The sequence below is a fragment of the Pyrgilauda ruficollis genome, unplaced genomic scaffold (genome assembly GCF_017590135.1).
Source record: "Pyrgilauda ruficollis isolate IOZ18807 unplaced genomic scaffold, ASM1759013v1 scaffold17, whole genome shotgun sequence".
NCBI lineage: Eukaryota > Metazoa > Chordata > Aves > Passeriformes > Passeridae > Pyrgilauda > Pyrgilauda ruficollis.
Window position 1 is genome coordinate 6655344 of NW_024515875.1, and position 12573 is coordinate 6667916.

At 50.3% G+C, this 12573-nt stretch overlaps 1 protein-coding gene across 1 annotated transcript in view; it reads right to left on the reverse strand.

Annotated features, from left to right (window-relative positions):
- Positions 1–263: 263 nt before the first annotated feature.
- LOC121351593 (limbic system associated membrane protein) overlaps positions 264–12573 on the reverse strand; it is a 298749-nt gene continuing 286439 nt past the window's right edge. Inside the window, exon 7 of the mRNA XM_041463872.1 lies at positions 264–935. Coding sequence (XP_041319806.1) covers positions 838–935 — 98 coding nt within the window. The 3' untranslated portion in view covers positions 264–837. The remainder of the gene's footprint in view (positions 936–12573) is intronic.

The following is a 12573-nucleotide window of genomic DNA, read 5'->3' on the forward strand; positions in this document are numbered from 1 at the left end:
GGATTTTAAAAGAAAAAAAAGAAAAGTAGGCTTTCAGTAGAGTTGACACAGCTTTAGATCAGGCCTGTGGGGGAGATGTTCATGAAGGAGGGAACAGGGAATAAGGTGTTTAGCAAGGGCTGGGTGCACATGAGCGCAGGGTGAAGTGAAGAGAGGAAGGGGTTCTTCACAGGACACCAGTGTGCAGAGAGCTTCAGGTGACTTGTTCTGGTTTGTGGCTGTTATTTTTTTTTTCTTTTCTCTTTTTTTTTAATTTTTTTTTAAAATTTGTTTTTAAAAGTATGAACTGGTTGAGCATTAGCTCACAAAAATGACCCAGGGCATCCAAAAAGTTAAATGGCTATAGACACCGAAGCAAAGACCTCTTTCTGCAAAAGAAAGAAAGAGGAGGAAGGAAGGAAGGAAAGTGAGGGAGTATGGAAAAGAGGAAGGGGGAGAGAAAAGAAAAGGGATCTTCTTTTTGATTGGCTTTGCAGGTTTTGTTGGATTGTTTACATTGCAGCATCCTCTGGCGACACGATCCTTGCTGGTGCCCCATTCTCTCCCTTGCTTCGTGTTGCCTCCTAGGCAGTCGATGACTTGACAGCTGGCTTTTCAGGTTTTGGATTAAATGTTGCTGAGTCTTCTTTGCTGTAATTTTTCCTCTCCCCCCTCTTCGCTCCTGAACACACAAAAGTTGTGAAAGAAACAGTCGTCTCTCTCTCTCCCCCCCTCTTTTTTCTCTCTCCCCTCTCTTCGCTCTGTCTCCTGTATAACGCGTTTTGTTTTGTGTGTTGTTGTTGTTGTCGTGTTGTTTTTTAATTATTATTAATATTATTATTTTAATTCTGATTTGTATTAACATTTGCTGAGTAGGCAGAGCAGGGACGCTGCCAGAAGCCACAGTGGGACGGCCAAACTCATGGAGCCGTTGTCTACTCTCCCTGTGCCGGGTCCTGCAGGGTGCGAGAAGAGAAAAGAAGACAAGATTACATGAGGCTGGGTGAGATGGGGATGACACAGGAACACAGCATTTCACTCTCAGGCTGCTCCTGCAGTGGTGGGTTTGGGCTGCAGCGCATGGCCACCTTCCCACCTTGGTGAGCCTCCCTCCAGCACAGCTACAGGCTGCAGCCTGCCAGCTCATCAGCATCCTCCCTCCCTCAGCCCAACACTCCAATGGCATGAGGCTCTCCCTAAACAACACCCGTGCTGGAAGAACAGAGCCTGGAGCAAGCGTGAAGACTCAAACCTGGCTGCTGACCACATCTCAGCCCTTGCTGTGCCTCCAGCTGGGAGCTGCTGGCCTTCCAGTGCAGGGATATGGTTCACCCCTTTGCAGATGCAGCCCCTGGTCGCCCCCCTCACACCTGACCGCTCTGCCGCCTTCCCAGTGGTGGCACTGAGATGCCAGGACTCGCTGTAATTCTGCGCAGTGGCCAGTACCTGTCTGCAGCAGACACCAGCTCCACAGGAGCTGATTCATCCCCGTGGTCCGATCAATAAAGCATGGGCCCAGCCAGCAGACACCTCCCCTCTGTCCCAGGGCTGCACCGTAATGATTTGTTTCTGAGTCAGGGTGGAGGAAGGCTTCCCTGTGGCACTTACAGCCCTGTGGCACGACACCTATGGGGTGAGGGTGCAGGGTATGCCGGCGAGGTTGATTTTTCATGAGGGTGGGAAATGAAGTTGCACGTGTGTGTGTGCGCATCCGCAGGGTCTGTCAGAGGGGGCAGGGAGGAGCGCGCTGCTGCAGCAACAAATAATGCAGCCTCGCTCCGGGAATATTAAGTGCTAACACTCCTGACATCTTCTCATTCATCCTCTCATTTATGGGTTCCCTTTTCTGGATGGCTTTAACGGCAGTGATGCTGTTTGAAATTCACCCTGCAATCCCAAGCCTTGGCAGCCTTTTCTTTATAACTGGTCAGGGAGGTGCACATGGCTGTGGGTCTGTAAAAGCAGGCTCACCATGTAGATGTGCACGCAAAGTGCTCACGTATGTATGCATGCATGCACATGTACGTGTACATTTATACGTATATGTGCCTGTAAGATGCTGGAGTGTGGAGATGGAGATGGGGTTTTATGTTGGAACTGATCCTGCTGTGGAAGAAAGAAGTCATGCTTACTACCAAGAAAAGCTGTTTCTGATGGCAGAGGGGAGCAAAAAAAAAAATTTAAAAAGGCTCTGTTCAGGAGAGCTCCATGAGACTGAAGTACAACTGCTCCTTCACAACCTGCAGAAGTGAAGAGCCCTGCTCTCCTGGGTGGAGCACAGGTGCCACAGGCTTGCTCCACAGTACAGTCACTGTTATACTCCAGCTGGTGACTAAAAGGCAGCAAATCCAAGAGGGATGTCTCCAGAGTCTCAAATTCCGTTGCACTTTCATTTGTCTGATTACTTCCTAAGGTAGCTGACTAGAGTAGCTGTTTGTGCCCCAGTTCTATTCTTTCATTATTAAGTCATATGTGCTGATTTGTGTGGAAAATTTATATTCCATCTATGGCTTCTTTTTTTCAGCTAGTCCACATGCAACTTTTGTGGTTTGTCACACAAATCCTACAACACTGCTTTTTTTTTTCTCATTTTATTTCCTCCCCTAAACTCAGGAACAAGTTTCAGTTCAGCTACTACCCCTACCTCACCTATGTTTCAGAAAAAGTATCTGTCACAGTCAAATAATGGTGTGGAGGCTGTTTGGGACCTTTTGCATCCCTTTCTGGCACAAAACGTGACTCCTCTGGCCCAGCAAACAAACAAGAGCACAGCAGGCAGGGTGTGTTGCTCACAAAAAAATTTCAGCCACCACATTTTTACTATCTGGCTTAAATACTATTTGTCTTTACACATATGTGGACATGTACATAACATACTAGTGACAACCATTCCTCCTCTTTGCCACTTTTCTAGGGTGTCCTTGCAACCAGAACAAGGGCATTTGCACCAATGGTGGCAAGTACTGCACACCAAGCACAGCAGAGGCAAGGGGACATTTGGCCTTGGCTGGGTACTGCTGCCTAAATGCATCTAAATGCATGGGTCAGAGTTTGTGAGCTTGGTTTGGACTGGGGGCAGAGGCATGGCATGGTGTGGTAGTGGTGTGGTGAACAGATGAGCCTCTGCAATATCTAGGTGTAAGAGAGGACACACAAAGACATGTGATATGATGGAGGACTTGGGAGAGGGTCACACCAGCTTCTCTTCTGCTTCAGCTTGTGTGTCTAAGTTGGAGGGCATTTGAAAACCCAAAACTCCCATCTCCAGAGATGAAAAATGATACATGTCCTCATGGCTCCCCGCGTGTCCCAGTCAGATGGCTGCAGAAACCTCTCCATGTGCAGAACTGATCATCTTCTGTGCCACACCACAGGCTAACACCAGCAGCTGTTTCACCAGCAGGCCATGCAGATGTTGGGCAGTGTGTTAGGCTGACTGCGAGCACTGGGATCCAGTGTGGCCTCTGCACATAACACTGGGGACCACATGGAATCTCTGGGTTTTACAGCACAGCTAGCTAGAGTACATGCCGTGGGTGCTACATTTACTGTCACAAGTACTGTAAAAATGTGGGAAGGTTATAATTCTATCACAAAATAATGTTTTGGAGGACAACAGCTGCTCAATAAGAGAGTGAAAGTGCTGGAAGAAAGTAAAAAATGCTTGTCTTTGTGCGAGATTTTCTGCAGGAAATAGCATCCATTTTCAATTCATTCTATCACTGTCACCCTCCCTTCCCAGGCACACCTCAGGCTGTGCCGGCCCACGTTTGCATGATGACTTCTCCATGCGTGTGCACGAGCAGCTGCTGCTCTGGGCTGTGCCTGCCCCTGCCGCACCCACCTGGCCATGGGTGAGCGCTCACGCTGGGGGGACAGTGCCAGCCCCACGGCGGCCACGGTGTGCTGCAGAACCCGCGCAGCGGAGCGCACAGCCCGCACCCGCACACTGCCCTCCCCTAGCGTGCGCAGCCCCTGCAGGCGGGACGTGCACATGTGGGCAGGCACGCGTGGGCACAGCTCCCGCGGGTGCGCACACGCACACCGCAGCCCCCGAGAGCACGGACCCCCTCCACAACCCCTCATCCCTGCGGCCCCCAGCGCACAGGCCCCTCGCAAACCCCTCGCCCTGTAGCCCCCTCGCCGTGCCCGCACACTCCCTCGCCATCCCGCTCCCGTAGCCCCCATGTCAGATCCCCTCGCCATCCCGCACATCCCCTCGCCATCCCGCACATCCATCCCCTCGCCATCCCGCACATTCCTCCCCTCGCCATCCCACACATCCCTCCCCTCGCCATCCCGCACATCCCTCCCCTCGCCATCCCGCACATTCCCTCGCCATCCCGCACATCCCTCCCCTCGCCATCCCGCACATCCCTCCTCTCGCCATCCCGCAGCAGCAGCGGGCCAGCCCGCGGTCTCCGGCGCCCTCTGGCGGCCGCCGCGCGGAGCCGCCCCCGCCGGTGGGGACCCACAGACAGCCCCCCTGAAAGACGCCGGCTGCCCACCCCTGCTCCCTGCCCGCTGGCACCGGGAGTTTCGGGGCTGTCCCTGCGGTCTCCCGCTTCGGTGACCTTGAGCCTGTGCTCTGGGAATTTGCTATAATATCCTGGGTTATTCGTTCCCCACCTCACCCCAGTAATTGGGCAGCACTGTCAAGTCCGTGACCATGCAACAGCTTTGAAGGGGAGGAAATTTGGTTTCTGATGACGATGATCTAATATGAATATCTGGAAACATTTCACAGCTAAACCCCTCAGGTACCCCAGACCCTAAATGCTGACCGAATCAGATCCCATTAAGCAAATCAAGAAGGAGCAGACTGAAAACTGTCAAGGGGAGAACAACTGCACTGCTCTTCCTTGCTCCAAATGTGAGTTATTTGGATACCTGGTTCAGAGGCAGCTGGAGCCCTGCTATGTGCCTAATTGTGCAACAGCTTCATGGGACTGCATCCTGTGTTTCCGAGGCTTTACTGGTGCCACACGTTCAGCCTGGGTGATCTACATTGGTGCCATGCCACAGGATGTGGCCAAGAATTAGAGAGTTGTAGTTCTCACATGGCTGAAGGGGACCATGTGCTGCCCCCATCCAACCCCTCTGCCCAACACAGTGTAAACCTAGCTGCATTCTTAAATTTAATGATGGGAAAAATGGAGCCATGCCACGGTGACCTCGCTGCTCCTGCCACACCTGCCTGTGTTAAGCAGCCCAGCACACAACAGCCTGGCACAGAGAGGCTCCAGGAGTGCCCCCTAATGCTTCTGGGAAAACTTCCACATACTTCTGAGTGAAGATGCAGAAGGGGTGGCAAGACCCCTCAATTTGGGACATCAGTAGTTTCACCTAGTGCCTAACGCTCCTGCAGGCAAAGCATTCCACTCAGCATGGGGCAGAAGAGTTGGTGCATGCTCTCACGTGCAGAGGGCTGCAAGCCAGCCTAGCCATGGTTTCACTAGAGAGGACATGGGGTTTGTGCTACTGTACCAGGCTTGGCGTGGGATAGCTGCAGTGCTTGTGTGTGTGCCATGGCTCAAGAACTGCTCCCACTCCCATGAAGAGTGTAGGGTAAGGCACAGCGAGAGGGATGGGGGAACTTGCATTAGACGGCAGAGGAAGGTGAGAAAAGCAGGGTGCTGCTTGCATTCAGAGCAAACCACAGCCACATTGCAAAGCCCAGAGCTGCTCTCATCCTCAAAAACAGCCTGAAGAACACGCCACAAGGAAAGACCTTTGCTGGGTCAGTCCAAGGGTCTTGTCTAACCTTCAGTTCTGTCCTCTGTGGGGGCCAGCCAGGAGCATGGCATCATACTGGCCTACTGCAGCTGCTTCACAGTCATGAGCCAGCAGAAGCTGCACCCCTTTGGGATTAATTTCTTCTTCTGTGAAGAAAGACTTGTCTGGTCACTTCTGGACTGCCTGGAGCTTTCCATATCCACAGCCTCCCTCAACTCTTTAAGAAGCACAGCAGCAGTCAGCTGCCAGCAACAACATTGCGTCCCCTCATTAAATTTGGGTGCTATGTTCTCCTGTGACTTTAGGATCTTGGCATAACAGGTGGCCCAGGCTAAGGAAACTGTCAGTGTGGGAAGAATTAGCTGTGGAGTGTTCAGATCTTCCCAGGAAAGGGGAAGAGAGATGAGTTTTTTTTGTCATGAAAACTTTCAACACACCGAGCTTCTGCAGCAGTGTCGGAGGCTGGAAGGCTAGCCCTGCACAGGCCCTGCCTCATGGCTTGTGTTGGCCTCTTAAAGCCTACAGTGTCCACTGGGGGTTGGGGGCTGCATAAGATGTTGAAAAATACATAAGGGCATCTGGGCAGAGGCACAGGAAAAGGCTGCTATGATGAGAGATATAGGAAGGGGGTAATGTGGACTGAGGTGACAGGATGAACCTTGCACTTGTACCAATGCTGGGCTACAGCAAAGGAAATGATACCAGGGAAGATCTTCAGCTGAAATGGTGATACTGGAATGCTCAGCTCACGACATGGAAGAGGGCAAGGGGAGGAAGGTCAGCCAGGGTGAGGATGGGGATGACGTTACAAAAGCACAAAGGTTAGGTAAGTAATGAGAACGAGTCCTGGAAAAAGGGGAGATATAGAGAAGAAATTAGGTTCTGACCAGGCAGAGGAAAGCAAGGATGAGGGAGACAGGGAGACGAGAGTGATGGTGTTATGGGAAGAGGGCATCAGTACCAGGACTGCAAAGGCAGGCAGGCAGTACCAGCCCGAGCTCAGAAGTGCAGGGGGAAAAGTGAGGTTTCCAGCAAGGCTGTTCAGGTACGGACGTGGTGCCCGGAGAAGATCAGATGCCAACAAGCAGGTCCGAAAAAGGGGAACGAGCAGCAGCAAGCGAAGGTGTGCTGCCAGGGCTGTGGCCTCATGCAGGGGAGCAGCGCTCGTACTCGTCAGGTCTGTCACCCTCCCTTGGCCGGCGCTGGCTGCCGGTCCCCCTGTCCCTCTGTCCCCGCCCGGCCGCCGCCGAAGCGCCGCTCCTTCCCCGCGAGGTGGCAGCCGAAGGACACCAAACCTGCCTCGCCATCCAGGCAGCCTCCGGGCTGGGAACGGCACGGGAAACACTGGGAATAACACCCGGGACTAGGCGGCTCTGCCCAGCCGCCCGGGAAAACCCCGGCACCCCATGGCACGGGGAAGGGTGCCAGCCCTGCGCGCCCCGACCCACCGCCGCTGAGCAGCCACGGACGGCCACGGGCACGTGGCACGGAATGTGGTCCCCACCAGCCTGCATCTTTCCACAACCACTACATCTGCAGCCTCGGCAAAACCTCTCTGGAAGACACATAAAAAGCAGGATATCTATCCACTACGGCAGCAGAAACCGAGGGTGCAGGGGGTGGTGGTGAAGTTTGCAACCCATTCTACTTATTCCACTTATTCTTACGATGGGCCCCCAGCATGAAAATGGACCTGTTGCTGTGAGTCCAGAGAAGGGCCATGAAGATTCTCAGAGAGCTGGAGCACCTCTCCTATGAAGACAGGCTGAGAGAGGCAGAGTTGTTCAGCCTTGAGAAGAGAAGGCTCTATGACACCTCACCATGGTCTTCCCGTACCTAAAAGGGGCTGACAAGGGTTGGAGAAGGGCTTTTTGTAAGGGTGTGTAGTGATAGGACAAGGGGTCTTACATTGAAAGAGGGTAAATTTAGATTGTATAGAAGGAAGAAAATCTTCACGATGACAGTAGTAAGGCATTCACAGAAACTGTGGATATCCCATCCCTGGTGGGTAGTTCAGTGCTGGATTGGATGGGATTTGAGCAACCTGGTCTAGTGGAAGCTGCCCTGCCTATAGCAGGGGATTTGAAACTAGATGGTCTTTAAGGTCCCTTCCAACCCAAGCCATCCTATTATTCTACTTCCTCCACACAGATACTCCCCCTTCTGTCTCTCCACTCCCTCCAGCTCTGTTTTGTAACACCCAGCAGCACCCTTGAAGGGGCCCATTAGAGAAGGAGATGGAGACTGTGCCATGACACATAAGCCTTGCTCAAGAGGCAAATGAGGGCAGATGTGTAAGCAAACCCACAAGTTCACCAGAGACATACCTCCAATTATGTGCACCATGATCATCACCAGCAAAAATTGAACCCATTACTTTCAAGATTCCCAGCACAGATCCTTAAAAAGGATCATTTGAGATACAAGCAGAGAGCAGATACATTCCTAAAGTGAAAAATCATCCACGCATCTATATGTTTCACATCCATATTTGCCAATCTCATCCTCTGAGTAAACCAAAATGAAGGCAGAAGAAGAGACAGTGCATGGCAGTTTTTCTCTTATTTACATTAACAAGACTCCAGAGCTTGACATATCTGCAGTTTGCTCATGGAAGAGAGCCCACAGAGAAGGTTCAAAGGGCATCAGAGAGCTCCTGGCTCTTGATTTGCTTTGGGGAATCTGCCCTTGGGATCCTGCCAGGGAGTGCAAGGTAAAATCTGGTGTTAGAGAGTAATTGGTCCCTGTGAGTTTCTGAATGGAAGAGAAGCCAGAATGCGGCATGGGATGGGCTTGGAGAACTTGTCTGTGCTTGGAAGGAAGGAGTGATGATAAACCAAGTATAGCCAGCCTGCTGTTTTTCCAGGTGCTGTCCACTCTGAGAAGCTCTGGCCTCCATGTTGTGTATAAGTTGACTCTACTTACAGCGAAGGCTGGAGTTCTGCTTCTTGAGCAAAACATAGCATCAAAAATTGGGGTGGGGGGGGGGGGCACAGGGGGCAGGACAGACCCCACTTCCAAAGCAGATGGCACAAGGGAAAGAAGATGTGCATCATGCAGGTGTCTCTATCATCTCACTCCCTGGGGCCTATAGGGGTCTTAGGGCTTGCACTTGCCAGCTGCTCTGCAGGAAGCAATTTTTCCTAGTCTGTTGACTCTCTTGCCAGGGCTTCAGAAAATGAAATCTTTATTATCATGAAGGCTTAAAAGGGAGGAATACTGTTAATTCCATTTTCAAGGTCATACTTTGAAAGTTATTAATTTCTTTCTTCCAGGGCTTTGCACTCTACTCTAAGGCTTTAGGGATTACTAGCTTCTACTTACTAGGGTTCATTTGGGGCTTTTTTTCTTATTTCTTTCCTGTTCCTCCCTCCTCCTCTTTGAAGAAGACACTTTTTTTTCTTCCCTGTTCTCAGTGTTGAAGCTATTTTGCTCATTGCCTGCTCATTCCCCATTGTCACTACCAGTTCTGCTCCTGTAATTAAAACTTGACTGTGACTGTAGTGGCACTAGGCTGGCTTTCCTAGAGGTGCAAGTACCACTGTGTAAGCTGGGGAGGATGCCCTCCAGCAGCTCTCCAACAAGATTAAGGAAATGTCTCTGGTGTCTATCAATCTTTGCACATGGTTTAATGTATTTCAGAATTTGCTCATGCTTTTTTAGCACTGAACAGTTCTTCCCCATGTTTTGGAGCTCATTCATGGTGTACGAAGTACTCATCTATCATACCTCATGTCTTAGAGCAATGAAGATTCTGCAATGCAGACTACCCATCCTTCTCTAGGGTCTGAAGAATATCCCCGAAATTGTATTTCTCAGTGTCTTTCTGAGAAGGTCGTGGTGCTCAAGAGCTGTCTGCTTACACCATTTATCCTGGAGCTGGTTTACAGTAATCCTAGTCTAAAATTGAACTGTTATCCTGACCAGTGAGGTTGGTAGTGGATAGAAGACCACCTTTGTTTCAAGGTTACACAGATCTTTCATCATCAGATCTGTCTTGTTTATATAAAAAGTTTCAATGTTTTCTCATAGCTGAAGAATTTTTCTCCCACCCTTTTAATTTCCCTAGCAACTGAAGGTTTTTTTAAAAAAAATCAACCACCCCTCAAACCCCACCTTCCCCAGCGACTGATGCAAAACCAAATACTTAAAACTGTATTGTCTTCAAATCACACATTAAAGACTCTCATTCTGCAAGCAAAGAATAAAACAAACAAACAAACAAACAAACAAACAAACCACATAGCACAGACTTTTTCAGGAGTCATTATGGGAAAGATCTCAGCTTTTTCTTTTTTTTACTTTCCAAGGATAAAGCAATCCCTCTCCTGCTCATCTCTCAAGCACATGTGTAGGGCACAGCAGACCAAAGGTGATGCCAAGCACATAACCCAGTGTCTCAGTAGAGGACAAACAACATCGCTCCCCTCACCCAGAGCACGCACAGCTCTAGGAAGCAGGTTTGCTAATTGGAGGCTCTGAATCTCTTGAAAAATTAATATTTTCATCAGTTTCATGTCTGTCTGTTTACTCACTTCATCCCTGCTATGGTTTTCTACAAGCTTTACTGGATATATGGCATATGAAAGATTTGAGTGGCTGTGGACAGAAACGAAGAGGTGGGGTACATGCAAAGGAGTGATTGGAGCAGAAAAACAACTAAATTGGGGTGGAGAGTGACCAGCGTGCTTGAGGTTACTCTGGTACTGAAATCCACTCCTACTGCAGCCTCTTATTTCCCTATCTTTATCTGCAGAGAAGTGTCCTCCCAGCCTGTCCTTGAGATCTACTTGGGGATATCACTCTCAGTATTCCAGTGAATTAGAGATGTCATGACAGTCAAGCTGGGCCCTGGTGCTGGTACATGTCTCTAAAGTGTGGGGTCTAAGTAAATATTACCTCGTGTTCCCCGTACTTCTCATCAAAATATGGAAGTGTCTGTGTGCATGCAATCCCAGAGTGAGACTCCTGGTCACCTTAACACCCTAACAGTGCAAGCATGGCTTTAATACCTGGCCCAGGCCTGGGAAAAGCCAGAGCAGGAAGCCCTTGTGGCTTCCCACAGCCCATTCCCAGACCAGTATTAAAAAGGGAAAGCTAATACAGCTTACACAGGTTGCTGAGCAGGCCTTCAGCTGGATGAGTAGGCTCAATGGGAAAGATGCAGGAATCTATTCCTGTTCCTCATCAGATGTTCTTGGGTGCCTGGAGATTGCTCAGTGCATGTGGGCTGTACCTCAGCGCAGGGTGTGTATGGTGACGTGGCTGGGCAGTGTCACCAAGGGTCAGTGTGCCTGTGTGGCTGCAACACCTACCGGAGGGGCTACCTGACCAGACCCTGCTGAAGATGTGCTGGTCAGAGCACATCCTTCTCCAGGGCCTGATGCCATGCTCCCACTCATGCATCCACTCCCCAGGCTGCAGAGGGACATGCAGGCGGTGCTGGGGAAGGACCACGCACATTGCTCCTTGCTCACCTTGCCACGGGGCCTCTCCCTTTTGCAGGGGAGCTCTGCTGACAGACCTGCTCACCCACGGGAGAGAAGGCCTTCCAAGAGCACTCTGCTTTTTCTGCAAGCCTGATTTCTTTGGAAAGGTTGGGTTTTATCCCCATGCACACCCTCCCTCCTCCCTCCCTCCCAAATCCCACACCTCCCTTCTCCTTTCTGGTTGTTTTTGTTTTTAGAGAGAGTGCTTAGACAGCTGTATTAATCATGCAAGCCCAGCCATGTGTAATGTGCTTTATCAACAGCAGAGCAGACACTGAATGGCAGCTGGTTCACAAGTGGGCCCAGTGCACTGCCTGAGCAGGGAAGATAAACCTGCTGCTTCCCAAACCAACTTACTGTCATGGGTTAGTGAATGGAGAGACTGTTCACTTGGGACAATAACCAGAGGGGAGGCCAGCTTGTTAAGCAAGTTCTTGAGTGGTTTACACTGGAAATGGAAGGGCTAAGAGGAGGAGGAGGAAGGTGGAAATTGCTCTTTGGTCATTTTTGGAGGAGTTTTTGTGTGTGTGTAAGGATTAAATCAAGACAACAGTGGCAGTTCTTCATCCTCCTCCTTGCTACCCTCCACAGTTCCAGTCAGCCAGTCAAAACAAGAAATAAGGAGAAGAGGAAGGAGAGAGTAAAGATTTAAGTACACCTGCTGTGCAGTGGGGATAGGTTGTCTTCAGCATCTCAGAAGGGGGAAGGTTCAGTTGATGGCTTCAGAAGCTCATCTAACATGCAGATGGTATCAGGCTATGAGTGTCCTCCGGGCTGGGGATATCTGCCTCAGGAGGGGTAGAGCCTCCCCCAGCTCTGCTCTGCAGGGTACTCTGTCCATGCTACAACACTAACAACACTATCACTGTGCCTATCAGACGACTGATTTTCCATGGCAGTTGCTCTTCCATGGGTTTGTTTCTAATCTCTGCAGTTCAGTTATGTGTCTTCTCCCCCACTGGATCCACCCAAGCTCCACTCTCCCACGTGACTGCTGTGCCCTGACCTCTGCTCTGCAGGGCTGTTCTGCATGCATGCAAAGCCACACCGGTGACTGCACAGACCTTGAAACATCTTCCTTATCCACTGCAAGGGCCCAGATTGGAGGAACATCTTTCTGGGACTCCCTGTCTCAGTTCCCACCCTCTGCTGCTGATCTTCTTCACTCACTGGATCCTCTACAGCACTGTACTGTGCAAATACATACAACCCAAGGCTCATTTTGGAATAAATCAATCTAAATTAAAATAATGAACAAAAAGTTCAGAAACAGATCAGGCAGTAAAGTCATTTCTCTTTCTTCTCCCATGTCTCTCTTTTTTTCACCAAGAAAGCTTGTTTCTTTTCTCTACACTTTTTTTTTTGGGGG